The sequence below is a fragment of the Drosophila novamexicana genome, unplaced genomic scaffold (genome assembly GCF_003285875.2).
Source record: "Drosophila novamexicana strain 15010-1031.04,08,12 unplaced genomic scaffold, DnovRS2.1 tig00004554-arrow-pilon, whole genome shotgun sequence".
Lineage (NCBI taxonomy): Eukaryota > Metazoa > Arthropoda > Insecta > Diptera > Drosophilidae > Drosophila > Drosophila novamexicana.
This window is the reverse complement of record NW_020825051.1, coordinates 4,578,991-4,595,908: the sequence shown is the minus strand read 5'-3', so window position 1 is coordinate 4,595,908 and position 16,918 is coordinate 4,578,991. Positions and strand designations below refer to the sequence as shown.

The 16,918-nt window shown below is 41.2% G+C and overlaps 2 protein-coding genes across 5 annotated transcripts; one reads left to right on the top strand and one right to left on the bottom strand.

Moving 5' to 3' along the window:
* Positions 1–37: 37 nt before the first annotated feature.
* LOC115769635 (type 1 phosphatidylinositol 4,5-bisphosphate 4-phosphatase) lies at positions 38–4,555 on the bottom strand. The gene is made up of 6 exons (XM_030714547.1): positions 4,075–4,555; positions 3,492–3,746; positions 1,850–2,025; positions 1,585–1,794; positions 1,345–1,509; positions 38–1,281 (listed from the first exon to the last, which is right to left on the bottom strand). The coding sequence occupies exons 2-6, from the start codon at positions 3,613–3,615 to the stop codon at positions 1,165–1,167; spliced, it is 792 nt and encodes a 263-aa protein (XP_030570407.1). The 5' UTR covers positions 3,616–3,746; positions 4,075–4,555; the 3' UTR covers positions 38–1,164.
* A 224-nt stretch (positions 4,556–4,779) lies between these two features.
* Positions 4,780–8,677, top strand: LOC115769634 (nuclear distribution protein nudE homolog). Of its 4 annotated transcripts, none has more exons than XM_030714543.1 (7): positions 4,780–4,882; positions 5,358–5,656; positions 5,730–5,883; positions 5,941–6,214; positions 6,271–6,510; positions 6,921–7,012; positions 7,154–7,527. In XM_030714543.1, exons 2-7 carry the CDS (start codon positions 5,577–5,579, stop codon positions 7,457–7,459), a joined length of 1,146 nt encoding a protein of 381 aa, XP_030570403.1. In that variant the 5' UTR covers positions 4,780–4,882; positions 5,358–5,576; the 3' UTR covers positions 7,460–7,527. The 4 variants fall into 4 exon arrangements, with proteins under 4 accessions (XP_030570403.1, XP_030570406.1, XP_030570402.1 ...); XM_030714546.1 differs by lacking the exons at positions 4,780–4,882; positions 7,154–7,527 and adding exons at positions 4,903–4,991; positions 7,660–8,677; XM_030714542.1 differs by lacking the exon at positions 4,780–4,882 and adding an exon at positions 4,903–4,991.
* The last annotated feature ends 8,241 nt before the right edge of the window (positions 8,678–16,918 follow it).

The following is a 16,918-nucleotide window of genomic DNA, read 5'->3' as shown; positions in this document are numbered from 1 at the left end:
ATTTCACTTTATTTACAATGTATGTGTATGTATGCTAAATATATAACTAAATATAAATGTTGTGTATATATATATATATATTTCAAAAGTAAACCTTTCCTTTTTAATATAATGTATACGATGCTTTAACCGCTTTTTTGTTGTTGCTGTCTAAATTGTTGTTGCATGAGCGTTGATTTTCTCTATTAGATTTTTGTAATTTTTATTTGTTCTTCAAGACATATTATTTAGTTAATTGTAGGTGTATATACGCAATTATGTACCTTCATTAGCACTATTAGCTATACGCTTTCGATTATATCTAACGCCCCAAAATTGTATAAAAACACATGCTGTTTTATGCTGTTTCTGCGTTTGGCGTAACTCGAGAAAAGTGCATTATTAAATTCTTAGTACGTTGAAAGAAAGCAAAACTAAAAACAATCAATTCTAAGCGCATTATTTATCGAGAATAAATATCGAAAGATATGAAACAAACACGTACACAAAACATATTTATACAATTCAAGAACACAAACGTATAAAATTATACATTATTGTATATATAGAAATATGAAAAAATGGCGCTTAGTTATTTATAAAAATTTGCTTTAATATGCTATAGATGTGGTGCAATTTCCATCGATCCATCAGTCCGTCTGTCCGTCGTCCCGCCCCGTCCGCCTTGGTCTAATAACTGCCTACGGTTCTTAGTTTCCATTTTAGCACTTTCAATGTAATCGTTTTTAGGCATTTGCTTTGTTTTTGTTTACGTTATGCTGTTTTTAAATTGGTGTTACGCGCTCGGCTTAAAGTCTTAATTATGCTTTTAGAAATCACTTTAAATGGGGAGTTACTTGCTGACGAATTTGCTAAGTTTAATATTAATTCAACACGAATAACTCTGTTAAAGATGCGCGACAAAACAACGTATTCTGTTATTTTGTTATAATATATATATAATATATATATTATTATAATTAATAGCTGGCGGTTCTGCATATGAAAATTGTGGTGGATTGCTTGCCCTTTTGTTGTGTTCTATTTGCGTTTGTTTTACGGGGTTTTGTTTAATATCAAAAGGAATGAATTATATGCATAATATATATGTATATATGCTCACACATATATATATTTATAAAAATAAAACAATGCACTTCCATATTAACCGACACGCCGCGAATCTTACATGGGTCCATCGATCGCGCTCACTTTAAGCCGGAAATAGTAAATGGAACGCGCCAACATGGTAGCCGCAATGAAAAACAAGGCAATATAAAGGATATACATGCCGCCATGATTCTATTAACAAGAGGAGAGAGCATTTAGTTACAGGCGATTGATTATATATTGAATGGCACCTACCGATGCATATGAGATGGTGCCAACGGTCAGGCCAATGCTACCAATAAGGAAGAGCAATGCGACAATAGCAAATAAAACGCCGCGGCTGTTGGCGAAACGTGAGCCCACCGAGGAGACCTTCCTGCAGTGTGGACAGCGAGCCAGTGCGTTGTGATAGGTGTTAAACTGTGCGGAAAAACAAGAATTCAGCTAATTTAAAACTCAACTCTAACTAACTCAAACTAGACGGATTGCTCTTACCAAAAACGTGTCCGAGCAGTGGCCACAAGTGACCCGGCACATGCCCGGCATGGTGGGCACGGGCGGTGTCACTGGACTTGGAGCCAAATTGATAATGCGCTTGCAATTGGGGCGTGGGCAAGCGATACGCTGCGAGGAGCTCTTGCAGATTAGCAAACAATTGCAAGGACAGCGCACGTACTTCTTGCCGGGTGGCGCATTACGTATGGGCTGCAATAAAACATTAAATAGTATACACAAAGGAAGCTATAAGAACTCTACTTACAGTTGCCTCATTGCAGTGGGTGCACTTGACCACGTGTTGCTCCCGCTTTGTGGTTATGTCAATCATGTTCTGACACACGCGACAGGTGACCATGGGCACGCCGCCGGTGCCGCTGCTCTGATACGGCGGTGGCAGCTCATCGGGACCAATAAATGGCACCGACTGTGCAGTGCTGCCTGGAAAACCAAAAGAAAAACCAGATGTCAGTACTGAAGAGGGGTCACCCATGACAACCATAAACCTTTAGTGTAAAACAAGTACATCTTGCTGCAGAAGCAACTGCCGCTGCACTACAGCAGCTGATACTGCTGCATCTGTGAGCTGCATGAAAGCTTTCGATTGATATCTCCTTGTGTGGGCGTGGCAGTGTTTACAGATTAATGCAAGTGTGTCAATGTTTAGGCGTTTCGGTGGGCAGCCGTAGCCAAGCAAGTCAAACCGGCATTTGTGCCACATTTGGACGCCTCATTCTTGCTTCAAACAAGCCCGCACTTTGTGCACAAAACTGCGAGCCCAAGATGTTAGGACAACAAGACATTAAGCGGCAGCTATAAATAGCGCACAGCCTTGGCATGAAAGGGTGTACACTGATCAGGTTCTTGGCAGCGACAAAAGCGCTGCGACAGCACGGAGTGAGGGGCACTCACGACATTGTCTCTGTCCAACGATAATGGAAAAACAGGCGCATGACTCATGCAATGCCTCTTTGCCTGCTGCCAACCATCGCATCGCTGCTGCCGCTGCTGCTGTCGCTGATTAAACAGCTGAACGACGACGCTACCGTCGCGTTGCTGCTTGCACAGCTTTGATATCAGGGCAAGAACAAAACAAAAGGAATATGAAAAAGTTCGGCGCTTTAAGTCGAAGTTTGTATATTTCTTAAAAGCTGTCAGCTGTGATTTAACTTTAAAACTATTTCATACTTCAAATACCTTAACTATACTACGCCATCGGAAGCCCTTTGAAATTCAAGGTGTGCGATAATAACAAAATAATGAAGTTAAAGTTTTGCCTTACCCAATCCGAACTGACAGACACAGTACTTAAATGATAAATTTAAAGTTCATAACTTTGACTTTAATAATATTAAATTTAAAATTGAATGTATTCACATTATATCCCTTATAATTTTATGAGAGAAGACCCACATTGTGCTATATTTTGGAATACTCGCAAGTTTATAGTTTAACTAGACACATAAAGCGCATTGCCCACCTGTTACAAACACAATGATATAGTTGCGATTGCCGGCACAATAGTGTGCTGAACAATGGCAATTAGCTGCGAATTCGACTGCGATTCGGCATCAGGTTACGAACTTTCTGCGGATGTCGCGTAAACGGGTAGGCAAGGCGCCCACGCCCAGCCTGGCCCACTATATCAATGACTCAGTCAGGGGAAGTGTGAAAAGCTAGGCATGAAATGGAAGACTAGACTTGAAATCACAGTGGCTGCTAAGTAGAGCGCACACTTGTTGGGTTTCCACCCGAAGACAATCGGACCATCGCATATGCAGATCCGTAAGACCAGTTACACACGCACGCACACGCATGCGGGCGGTCGTTCAGATTGTCGGTCGTTTAGGGTGTTGCGGCGAGTTGAACGCACTTATTTTACCTAGGATTAGGTTAATCATACGTACCGTCTTCATTATTGGCTGCAGCACTGCTGCCGGGATTTTCAGCGCCCTCGGCTGGAAACGATGTGTACGAGGCCGCGGTCGGCTCGTCTTTGTTGATCAAGCTTTGGCGCTCGGGATCAGACATATCGGTGCTTTTTCTCTATGCACAAACGCAACTCCCGTTAGTAATGCACCCAAATTGCAATTGTCGCCCGCTGCTGTTGTTGTTGTTTTTGCTGTTGCTTCTTTTTGTACACCGCAACGCAAATGCTTCAACTGCAAATAATAAAAAAAATAAAAACGCACACAGTTTATTGTTGCCCTATAAGCATATTTTTAGTTGCTTAAGAGTAGATAGCGATTTCTTTGTTTGGTGCATAGGCTGCTTGTTTTTTCCTACATTGTTTTTTTTTCTTTCTTTTTTACACTTTGCTGTTGAATCCTCCCTTTTCGGCATGCGCCGCAATAATCAATTTTATAGCCGTTTTAGCTCGACCGTTACCATAAATCCAGCATACAGTGTTGAAATTTATCACTTGCCAAGTTGATGTGTATAATAGTGCTAATTGTTTAATGTTTATAGGGTTTTTGTTCTACATTTTACCTTATTTTGTTGAAATTGCACTGCTGCTGCTTTCGACGCACATTTGAGTCGATTGGCCACACTGTTGCCTTAATTCTGGCCACACTAGTCAGACTTCTTGGTGCACCCCTGCAGTGCTTCTGCGACCCTGGCATAGGGCTGCCTCCGCAGCTCAGCCGATACGCGTACTTACCATACGAATGTTCAATAATAAAAAGCGGCCATATTTTAAAATGTCTCAGAAAAATGAAAAAGAACCTATAATAAAAGATGCAGAGGAAACAATATGCAGTACTTCAAAAGATAATGACGACCATAACAACTCCAGTGATTCGGAAACACAAATGATAAATCTAAGTCTGCGACGCAAATCCCGCCATCGTCTATTCACACAAAGCTTCTCATTTAATGCGCTGCCAATGCGGATTGTTTGCGCCGGGGAAACGGAAAACATTCGTGCTAATCCAAGCTTGACTCGTGAAGTGACTTTAAATGCCCCGCAAGTTATTGACGATGGCTCGGATATAGATATGGATGCTGAACTTCATATATCCAATGACAGCAGCAGTGACGGCACAACAACAAAATCCATTGTATTTCCAGGTCGATCATTGGCAAAATCGGATTTACATGTGACGAGAACGATACGCAGACGTAAAAGTCGAAGAAAGTTCATACGTTACAAAACAATGTAGATTTATCGTAAAATATATATATATAACTAGTTAATATAAATTGTGCATTTAAATTTAACTGCAACAAAGGTGTCGACTGCATTGCACAGGGCTGGTTGCCACGCGTACTTTACAACACTGCGCCAGGGCTACAGGTTGGTTTGTGCATTTTGGAGTAGTGGTAAATTTTTACAGGCATAACTATTTATATGCGGTTTTTATGTAAATAAACCAAAGCAAACATAGTCAAATAATTCGTAAAGTGTAAGTAATGCATGCCAACTAGCATTACATGTGCTGTAATGTCTAATAACAGTCGCATAATGGCAAAACAGGCGTGTGAAAATGTGCGATGATTTCATTTTGTGGTGCTGCTGCTGCGCGTTGTTGTATTGGAAACTTCGTCGTATCTTTGCTTTGACGCGCTTGTTGTTGTCGTTGTTGTTGTTGTTGTTTTGCTGTTGTTGGCTTAGGTACGGGAAACGCAGAGCCAAACTGGCGGCGACGTCAGCGACGCGCACAAATGTTTATGTAGCTGCCGATGTAGGGCGGCATAGACAAGAACAACAAGAGCGATAACAACAACAATGCCGAGAACACCTGTTTCTAATTGATTTTTCACATTTTCAGCAACGCTTTCAGATCACTGACTTAACCGCAACAACTGTGTTTTGGCATTATTAAAATAGAAATTCGGAAGTGAAGTGCCACAAAACATAAGCAACAGGCCAATTAAAAAACGAATTTGCTTAGTAATAGTTAGATAGAAAAGTCAATAAGCATCGAACGAACGAACATTTCTAACCCAGTTTGACCACCGACTAGTAAACATCAAATAAAGCACTCGAAATGGAGGCCCCACCAATGTTTAACAGCGTCGAGGATGAGTGCAGATACTGGAAAGAACGCTCAAAACAGTACCATAAAGAGTAAGTGTGGATAGAGTGGAAGAGGAAGTGGGAGTTCTCCTCCAGCTTATGCCATGAATTTGCATTTCTGCAGGTGGACAGATGTTAAACAGGAATATGATGAATATGTTGAACAGTCGAGAGAAATGGAAGCCGAAATGGACGCAACTCTGGAACAAAAACAGAGTATAATCAAAGATCTCAGAGCCAAGCTTAATATGTTAGAGAAAGAAAATGATTCACTAAAGGTGCGTGTAATTAAGAAAATCAAATCTCATTTAATTTAACTATTATTTGTGCTACAGCTCAAGCTAGATTCACACGGCATCGAAATGTCAAATCTGGATAAACAGTTGGAGGCGGTTAAAAAAGAACGTGACTCCATGAAAGAATACCTGCGACAGTTGGAGCAGAAAAACGATGATCTGGAGCGTGCGCATCGCATACTCAATGAGAGCATAGTAGACTTTGAGAAAATGTTAGACAAAGCCTATGAGAAAAATGCACTCCTCGAGATGGAGGTGGACGAAAAGGAAATGCTGCAGGAGAAGCTGCAGCGGCTAATGGACGAGACCCGCGGTGAGTTACACATGCAAATTAGTTCAATGCTTCGTTTTACTAAACCCTTGTTGCAGATCTCAAACAAGAGCTTAACGTGAAGTCGCGCTATACGCCAGCTAATGGCACAGCAGCATCAGCCGGTAACAGCTCGATGAACTCCTCAGCATCGCTGCCCAATGGGATTTTGGCCAACGGTGATATATTGCTGCAACATGACAATGCCGCTACAAAGGCGTCTAGCATGAGCGTCAGTGCGCTAAATGGCAGTTTAGCTAATAAGAACGAATATAATCAACAGCAACATTCGCTTAAAAGTAAGATACTCAATTCATTGAAGCAAACAAAACGCGCACTTAAATTATCAAAATCATGTCGCCATTCCAAGCCAACAAATTGCATTTAGTTATGCTAGGCTACAATCACAACACACTGCGTGTCCACACCATGAAAATTGCACATTTTGTTAATTGTATATTTAAGTTTTTTAAATTGTTTTTTTTTTCATATCTGTATTTGTACGCACAAAATTATTAAATGTAAGCCAAATTTTTCATATTTGCAACATTTTTCGTAGGCAATGTTTGTGTGTGTGAGTGTGTTTGTGTTTGTATCTGTCGTTAAACAATTGTAACTAACAATCATCTTGTCATCATGTTAACTAATTGTGTTTAGGCCTAGTCTACTCATATAACTAACCAAGCTGTGTTGTGTGCTTCCTTTGCAGATCCCGAGAACCTTATCAATGGCAACGCTATGAATGCCAGCTCCCGCACCACGGCGCTCAACATTGTGGCCGACATGTTAAGAAAATTAAACGTAAGTCCCTTAAAAAAAATACACACTCCATGCATGGTGCCAGGAACGCTTCTTCTAACTATATCCTTGCTATAACTATGTTCTTTATGTTATTTTTTGTTGTGGTCGCTTTTGTTCAACACTTTCTTCATATGTTTTTAGTGGGACAATGCCTTGTTATGTCCTGAGTGTCAAAAGTTTCGTTGCATCTGCGAACGTGCCTCGCTGTCATCGGTCAGCGAAACTAGTCTCTTTCGCCGCGCCTTTGGCAGTGCCAGCGGCAGCAGCGCCGGCGGCGGCTCGCTGACAACGCCCAGTAGCGATGGCGGCTGGACCGACTGCAATGCTGCACAGCGTCGCGGCAGTTTAACTAGCCTCCAGTTTGGCACAAACATATTTAAGCGTTTCGCGGAACGCATGCGCAGCATACAGGACTCTGAGCCTGTGTCAGAGCCGCCTGTTTTGTGACGCATAAATTTGCTTACAAAAACGATTTGTAATTGCTTTTGTCTATTGTCTTTGTTTGGCGCTTGCATTTATTAATTGCTTTTGTTAATAAATAACAATTTTTATTTTTGTAACTTAATCTATGTTTGTTTTTTGTTGCTGTTTGTCGTCTGTTTTGCTGCTTGTCCATTTATTGATCACATTTTTTAATTGCTTTGCAGGCCATGGAGACGAAGCTGAAAACATATCGCGAGCATGCGCCGCCGATGCAGCCACGTCAATGACCAGCAGCACCAGCAGCAGCATTGGCACTGCATCAAACGCCACTATTACTGACTGGGGGACGGCTGTCGCTGGAGACGGAGTAACAGCTGGCCACCACATGTGGCAGTTGCACAATATTAATTGCAGTTGTCGTTTGTTCAGTTTTATTTTATAGTTACAGTTGTGCGCTACTGCCCGTTTATTTATTTCATTGAAATGACTTGTAAAAATTAACTATATATTACTTATAAATAATACACAATTATTTACATAGTATGTTGACGTCTGAAGTCGCCCCGCCCAACATATAACGCCTTATTAAGTACTTGTATGTAAACATTAATCTTAAGTCTGAATTAACCGACAGTTTTGATTTTCCATGTTAAGCATTGTTAATGGCCTTCAATTGTTTAATTTGGCAGCCGCGTTAAGCACATTCATGGAATGTATATTTAGACCAGTCATGTCCTAGTTTAGTTCACGTACACGGCACACAAACGCAAAAGCAAACAGCAGGCCATTGTAGCAAGCAGAGCTTTGATAGTGCACCAAAACATGTACATTCAATATCAATACACACACACTAACATGTACACAACTTGGACATGACTGAACATAGTGCATAAGTTCTTTGTGTAGTAAGTAGTACATCATAAGTTCATCTGAGTCGAAAGTATTACAGCTCCCAGCAGCAGCCCTAATACACAGCATAATAAGCAACAAATACTCGTAGCATTAGGTTTATGGCGATACTCGTGTGGCAATTACACTTAAGTTAACATACAATTTATGACAACCCCACACAGAGTCCACAGTCCTGCAACATTTAGTTGAATTTAACTACGTACAAACTCACATACACAGAAATATAATGATTTAACACGTTCGAATTTTCGGTTTATATTTTGATGCGAATATAAATTTTGTAAAAATGCAAAACTGTTACTATTATTATTATTATTAATATTGAACATATTTTATATATATACTTCAACTTGTAAATTTATAAAACAGCAACAATAACACACGCTAAATTATAAATAAAGAGATGATTAGTTTTAATAGAAATCCAACCCACCAACCGGTTCAAGTATCAATGTCAACCGCAACGTCCACGTCCACGACCACGTCCACGTCAAAGTCAAAGTCAGTTTCAAAAAGTTCTTTGTTGCTCTCATGTGCAATAAATAATTAATTAACAAAATATTTGTATTAATTTAGCAAAGGCGCTTTAGGTCTGCGTCAGTGGCTATGCCAAGGACATGCTGCCTAATACCGCATGTCCACACACACACTCACGCACGCACAGACACTCACACACATACACCTGCACTTAAGCTTGTAAAAGCTTTAGCTGCAGCTTTTGTTTGCGGCCTTCTCCTGCGGCTTTTTAGCACATTTTGGTGCGGGTTGCGCCTGGCCTTACCCCAGGAAATTATGCTGTGCCTTAGCGCAGGGGCAAGCTATTGCCTGACCTTGCCACACAAGCGAGGGCGGGAGCTTGAGGATTGTGTGACCGTGAGCGTTAAGCTAATGAAAGTGCTTTGGTTTTTCGAAGCAAGCAGCACGGGTTGGCGGCGTCGAGTGTTGGCATTGAGTGCAAATATTTTTCATAAGCAGAGACGGCAGCAGCAGCAGCAACAACGAAAAGCAGCAGCTTTTATCATACGCAAAGCACTTACAACATTCCCCCCCCTCATCATCTAACCCTCGCTTCAGATCAAGTGTTGTTGTTGAGTGCATTGTTTATTTTGTCGCATGAAGATGTGAAGCTGAATCCTTGCAACCTGCAGCAGCAGCAGCAGCAGCAGCAGCCATAAGCGGATTGGGACTGGCACAATGCAATTCCCGTTTGAAAATGAAAAGGCGCTGACACAAAGCTAAGCTTGTGTGGCATGCATGTGTGTGTTTGTGTGTGTGTGTGTGTGTGTGTGTGTGTGTGGGCGAGATTGTGCGCGCGTGTGAGCACTTGCTGGTTATTTTAAAAAACAATTCGAAGAATTTGAGCTCTTTTTTGCTGCTGCCTAATGAACTCCCACGGGCAGCAACAAATCTGCGTCAGCTAATTAACTGCTGAAAACTACAAATAGCACAACAGCAGCAGCAGCAGCAGCAGCTAGCTAAATAAATAGATGCTCACCCTCGTTTGTGTAGCACCGGGCGACAGGTGATGGGCTGGCAGGCTGTTGCTAACAACCAGGGGTCAGGTAACAGCAGCCATAATAATCCACGGCACGCCCACACACACACACACAGAACGGAGCAAATACATTTGGAAAAACATTTGGAAGCTCAAGTGTAATTGTTTTCGCATAAGAAACAGCTCCAAAAACTGTAGCGAAAAGCTTACAGATTCAATCGAGAGTTTCCTGTTACCATGTCTTTAATATAGGGTGATTTACTGGAGTTGCGAGATTTGAATAGATTTACATATTATTGTTGTGAGCCTTAACCAACTATCCCTAGCTCTTAGATTCCGTTCGAGAATCTCCGTTGCCTCAATCATGCTGCCAGTTTTTGGCTTTAACTTAGATTAATTACTGTTTATTATATATTATAGCTATAGGTTTGTCTCTAAGTTTGCCCGTTGTAATGAAAATATTGTAATCTATACATATTTTTAAACACAAGTTCCGGGCTAAATTACTCTAGCCACAAATGGCAAACATACTTTGTTTGAGATCTTAGTTAATTATGCTATGATCTCCCTCACAAGTGTAAATATAAGTAATAGTTAATAGAATAGGATATATTTCATATCGGAATGGAATAAAAAGTTGGTAAGTTTCTAGAGTAAACAAAATAAATTCCTTTTAATTGATTTCTTATTCTTCCAAACAGAATGACGAATGGTTATTAAAAGATGATAGAAACATTTGGGATATGGAGGACACCCTGTACCAACAATAAGTATACATATTTAGCATTTACACACTTTAAATATTTAAAATGCGCGGTAAGTAAATGCTAACGCAGGCATCAAGGTGGGTCAACGAGGACGAAGGGGAGGTTGATGATGGTGATGTTGATGATGATGATAATGCGACTGTTGCGCCTTGGGGTGGCTATCCGTGGCGTGTCCTGGGCCGCTTTGGTCTGCTCTAAACATCAAACAAAATCGATATGTGGGTGGTTGTTCTTGTGCCTGATATTCGGCATAAACAAGCAATGTAAACATATACACATATGCATGTATACACATAAATTGGGCATGGTTGCGGCCGTGTTGGCCGCCCTCAGGTGCGGGGACTTTGCTTTGTTTGAACGCCGCAGGACGCTCATTTTTCGTAATGAGTTTGGCCGTGTGCAGGTGAAGCAACAGGACTAGCTAAACCGAAATCAGGAGCACACGACGCGTCGTGCGGTTGCTTTGGGGATATTTTCATTGCTGTAAAGGCTGCAATAATAAAAGGCATAATTTGCTTTAATACAGAACCACACACACACACACATGCTCACACAAGCGTACACACGCACGCACCGGAAGGCCCCGAGGACATGTCGTTGCTTGTTAACAGCAGGCAATGGCGTCGCCAACGCTGGCGCCGCCATCTTTGCCGACTTCCGGCTGGCATTACATCCGGGCTGGCAGGTATAGGTAATCGCCAGCGATTTCCAGGTGTAAATTTGTTACAAATGAATTTGATTAGCTTCAGCTCCTCGGCTGATCAAATAACGAGCGTCGACTGCATTCAATTGCCTCTCTGTCAATTAGGTAGCGTGACAGCCACGCCTACCACCGCCCGCCCACCACAGCTGTACCGACCGCAGCTCAAGTGCACATCATTAGCAGACATTGGAGAGATTTAATTAAATTGAATTGGCCATTGGCAAAAGGACAATCGAGAAATCTCTTGAAGCGTTTCATTGCGTTGCAGCTTTGCATTTGATGCACCTTGCTGCAATTAGTTATCTCTGTGTGTGTGTGTGTGCGAGTGTGTATGTGTGTGTGTGTGGGTAGTTAGCACTTTTACTAATTGAAGCAACTTTCTATGTGCAAGTTAACTTCGTATTTTTATACCCTAAGCTCATTGAAAATTCGTAAAAAAGGTATAATGGTTTTATGCAAATGTATGTAACAGGCGTAGGAAGTGAGGAATTCTGACTCCATAATATATATGTATATATATATATATATATTCTGGGTCAAGCCAAGTCGATATACCTATGTCTGTCTGTCTGTCTGGCTGTCTGTTTGAATATCTGTCAGTCCGATTGTATGAACATGTAGAAACGTGGGTACTCCCATGCCAGAATCAGTTTTTTTCAAATTATCGATATCCTTTCCAACTTTCCAAGAAATCGATTTCGATATCGTTAACCTCTTTTGTGGGCATATCTCTGAGCTTGCCCAAATCGTAAAAGCTAAATTTTAGCTCTGACCTTTGGTACATAAAATATTTTATAAGCCATTGCAAAGCTCTTAAATTAACAACAGATTCGAATTGGAGCACCGAAGTTAATCAAGAAGGCATTTCCCAGGATGTAGGGTTAGGGGAAGAAGAACCACCTCTGCTTGTGTGTGTGTGCGTATGCGTGTGTTTGGGTGTGTTTGGATGTGTTGTCTGTTAGAAGGAGCTGGCAAGAATCTTCAAAACGGCATTCACATTAAATGCTTACTACAACAGCTCGGCGTTTTGTACAGGATATCTTCTAGTTGGACACTTCCGACTAATTCACTGTTACTTGTTGTACATAGATTTGTTGCTTTTGTGTTCCGTTTTCAGATATTGCTGCCGATGGCCTTATAAATTGCCCAGTGAAACGAGCTGAAGCCATGTGCAATCTTTTTATGGCCCCAACGAGGCGCACAAGTTGCTTAAAAAAACAACACAGCTCTGTGTCTGGGTGTATGTGTGTGTGTGTGAGTGTGAGTGTGAGCTTGTGGACAAGGCCAGCGGCTAAGCACACACACAGGCACACATACACACAGGCAGGCCATTGTCTGGAGCTACTCTCTGATTTATGCCCCACAAAGAACACACGCATAAAATCTTATTCAGACGTAGCACAATTTTGAGTGCTGTCTTTAATGTTCTTTGCTTTGGGAGTGTATGGCAAGGTGTAGCAGCAAATGTTCTGCGCTTAAGTTGAGTTTTGGAAGCCTATAAAATATGCAACGCTAACACAATCAGCAGAAAACTGAGCTTCATTTATGACTCTCTTTAATTTGTGACTGTTGGGAAATTTTGTGATGCATTCAATGAGCATTTATTTTGTTGGTGAGACAAATTGAGGCAGAATCTTTCATTTGTTGAAACTATATAATCCAATCAACTATCAAAGTCAGGAATAAGAAGAGTGGTTTGGGTTTCTGGGCTTAGAAAGATAAGAAGGTGGAATCCCATTTGTTTTAGCTTTAACATTATGGCACTATTTGATCAGATTTTGAATAAGATGCAATAACTATATGTGCTCGTATCTCTACCTTTACTCTGCCATATAGTTACTGTCGCGCTGAGTATACCCACGCAAAGAATCCTTGTGCAGGATGTGGCATACGAACGCGTTGAAATTTATGTTGCATACTTTTCGGGTGGTTGCGGCTTGTAAACGTAGTCCAATTAGGCGTAAACAAATTTGTAGCTGCTGCCGTAGCTGTTGCTGTGTCATTTGAGCCACTGAGCGGCCACTAGTTGCTACAGCCACAGCCCCGCCCATGCCGTCACGCCGCCCACGCTGTCCACAGCCCACGCCCACCATTGACATTGACAAAGCTGTTAACAGCGCGCGTCGTTTTGTTTTTTGCTTTTATTTTTTTGTAAATATTTTGAACTATTGATACGCACACGCTGCTAATGATGTTTGGCTTGATGATCTTGCCCCATGATGATGATGATGATGATGATGAAGATGATGACAATGGGGACTGGGCCACCGTTTGACCCTGATGCCAACAAACTGTTGCTTTTTGGCCCATGGTAGGTGGCGATGTTTAGTACTGGGGCAACTGGCGTGGACATTTCTCCGCCAAAATATTCCCCAAATTTTCCCCAGCGACGCAACAGTTTTGTGCCCCATGCGGCAGCTCGTGACGGTGCGTGAGACAACTTCGTGCCTTGCCGAACTCCAAAATTTCGAGTTGAAGCATTAGGCAAACCAGCGCCACGGCCAACATTGGCTCCGTGGGCTCCACATCCAGCGACAATTTTGAGTTCGACTGCCGCAGTCAGTCTTCTGGGGGACTTGACAGCGTTTGCCCGTGCCTGGCGCTAGGTTAAACCTACATATAAATCATATAGTCAACTATAAAGCGTTGAGATTCGCGTGTCGCGTTGTATTATCGTGTGCTGTACAACATACATATATAGAAACGCGAGTGGCGCCAGTTTTGGACTTCAGCAATTGCGAATCGTGAGTAAATAGATTACAAGGCGTAATAATAAAATGCGGCTTGATGTTATTTACACCAAGTGTGATGACTGTGGGAATGGGAATGTGGGTATGTGGGGAAGGGGGCGATTGGGCTTGGAGTGGCACTTAACTTGCTTGTAAATCGGCCTGTTAAGAGGATTACAATGTTGCAAGTAATTATTATCGGTAGCACTTTGGTGCGAGCTTTGTTGTAAGTGCTGATAGGAATTAACTTTGTTTCGATACAGCCACGTTGTGACAACATAGCCCAGGGGGCAGTGTGTAGAGGGGGAGGGAGGGGGGAAGCAATAGGAGCTCAACAGGCAAAAGAAGCATACAGTACTTTCTGGCATTTAGTTTTTAGTGCCATCTAGCAGACGCACACACGCACACACACCGTGATACACTTAATCCGACATTTACAATTTTTGCTTAAGGATTTATTTATGGATTCAATATGTGTGTGCAACGTGCGACAGTCTTATGTGTGCGTGTGTATATATATACTGTTTATTTTAAAATGCTTCAATGGCTTCGCATACAGAACCCAATGCGAAGCAGCCAGCATTTGTGCCATCTGCATGCGCACAACACGAAACAGTTTGAATACACGCATTTTAAATTTTGTAATTCATTTTGTAATGCATAAGGATAGACAGATAGTGTGTCTGCATCCGGCCAGGTCCTTTGTGCTCAACCAGAAATGGTAGCAGCGGCAGCCAGCAAAACCCACGACGACCTCGACTCTGGCTCCCGGGGCTCTAGCTTTGATATGTACTCTATTTTTACATATGCATTGAAGTTGCACTCAATGTATGCTGCAAGGCTAGCACTGAGCGCTGTCAAAAGAGGCTGCTTTAAAGGAAAACTCACATGATATTTACTTTTTACGCGCAACGTTTTCTATGCACTGCATACCAAGAAATTGATTAAAGAAATAATGTCTTTTCAGCTATAAGCTGTAAGCTACAAAGCAATAAAGAGAATGCTAATGATTGGGCTTGCACTACTTATAAAAGAATACCTCGCCTTTGGGTTCAGTTCCTAGTTCATAAACCATTCCTCAGTCATTTGTTTTTTTCAACTCGAACTGATATAATTCAGTTTATTATATTTAAATGACAGTCCTTGAACACAACAGGGAGCTGGATTCGGGTACCAGGCTAGTGTATGGACGTTGTTTTCTCTTAGCCGAAGGCCATAGTTGCCAGGGCTGCTCAGAGAGTGAGGTTGTCAGCTTGTGACTATATCCTTTGATTAAAAATAATAAGCATAATCATAATCATAAAAATGATAATATTCTTATATACACATTCATTGAAATGGGTTACATATTGATATTAAAAAATGTTGTCATTACCATTTTATATATTATATAAAGTAAGCTAAATACTATTCTGCTTATTTTTTATACAACACACTACTTGAGTGGAAAAAACAGTAACCTAACCAGATCTAAATAGTTCAAATACTTCAAATTGAATTTAATGAAAGTCTGCTGCATTTAAATAATTTATTGCTACATACAAATGGCGCATAAGCGACTTTAAAAGCTATTCAACAAAAAAATATTTGAAAAAATGTAAATTTTAATCATTTTACAATTCATATTATTTATGTATAATTAATAATTGTGAGGCAATTGAAGCTGTCGAATGTGTAAATGATATTTCCGCAAGCCGACAAATTTAAAAGGCCGAGCGGGGGTTGATTATTTCGATGCCAGTAATCGATACAGCAAAAGGCAAATATTGGCGCATAAATTCCGCCATGTAATTGTGTATTTGTTGAATGTTGAAATTGGGCTTGTATGCGGTTTAATTAATTGCCAGGCATAGCATAAATCATTTAGCTAAGGCTCGACAATAGCTGGAAGCCCATAAATTGTAATGCACACAATTGTGCAAAATGTTGGACTGTGCCTGTTGCAGCTAGTACATGTGGCTGCCCCAGCCTGGTGCTGTTCACCTGCGGCCATTGTAATTGCAGAACTGTTTGTTTTTGTGAAAAATTCATGGCTGCCACAATTTGATTTCTTGTTAATTCTTATTGTTTTCATTACGCGCAGCTGCAGCTGCAGCTGCAAAAGTCTGCGCTAGCTCATCTCATTTCTCCCAGTTGAGCCCTGGCACGGGCCCAGCTCCCCGCCAGCCTATGTCCAGCTCGACTATTTATAGATAGTTCAACTCCCACATTTAACGCACAATGGGCAAATATGACGACAGCGTGTGCGGGGTACTCTCATGGCTGCTGTTGTTGTTGTTGTTGCGAATGTAGTTGTTGCCCACACACATATGTTGTTGTTGTTGTTGCTGTTGTTGTTTTGGTGCTCGATGCGTAGGTGCGGCCGCGGCATATCGCCAGAGTGGAAAGCAAACATTAGCAAGTGTGTGCAAAATGACTAACAAGAAAAAATTGCACTTAATGCGCAGCGCGAATACTAGATATCCTGTAAGAAGTCTAATATATGACATGACAAATTAATCAGCTTCAAATCAAATTCAAGTCTTATTTATAAATATAAGCAGGAAATGCTGTTGTTAAATCAGTTAGTAAGTATTTTCATTCGTTAAACAATAGTGTTGGGTAACATGCTATATTTCTAACCAGTGCTAAACAGGGGTGTGTAAATCATTTTGGGAAATATCATTGTTAACAATGTGTTTAAATGTTGTCTTGCGAAATTCTAAATAAACTTGGAAAAAAAGCAAAGTGAATTTAGGTTTATTCAATTAAATCACTTTCTCTGCAGCCTATATACTCTCTTAAATAGTTACAGGGCATAGGAACACACAAAAATAAAAGCAACAAGCGATGGCGGGCAACATCATGACAAAAATCGATAACAAAATCTACATTCGG

What these genes read in the sequence shown, in the direction of transcription:
- LOC115769634 (XM_030714543.1), top strand. Translation starts at nt 5,577, where the DNA reads ATGGAGGCCCCACCAATGTTTAACAGCGTCGAGGATGAGTGCAGATAC. An exon ending in GCTAATGGACGAGACCCGCG is followed by an intron (nt 6,215 to 6,270) that starts GTGAGTTACACA and finishes CCCTTGTTGCAG; the next exon opens with ATCTCAAACAAGAGCTTAAC. An exon ending in ACAGCAACATTCGCTTAAAA is followed by an intron (nt 6,511 to 6,920) that starts GTAAGATACTCA and finishes CTTCCTTTGCAG; the next exon opens with ATCCCGAGAACCTTATCAAT.
- LOC115769635 (XM_030714547.1), bottom strand. Translation starts at nt 3,615, where the DNA reads ATGTCTGATCCCGAGCGCCAAAGCTTGATCAACAAAGACGAGCCGACC. An exon ending in CCCACTGCAATGAGGCAACT is followed by an intron (nt 1,795 to 1,849) that starts GTAAGTAGAGTT and finishes GTTTTATTGCAG; the next exon opens with CCCATACGTAATGCGCCACC. An exon ending in GCACCATCTCATATGCATCG is followed by an intron (nt 1,282 to 1,344) that starts GTAGGTGCCATT and finishes TCTTGTTAATAG; the next exon opens with AATCATGGCGGCATGTATAT.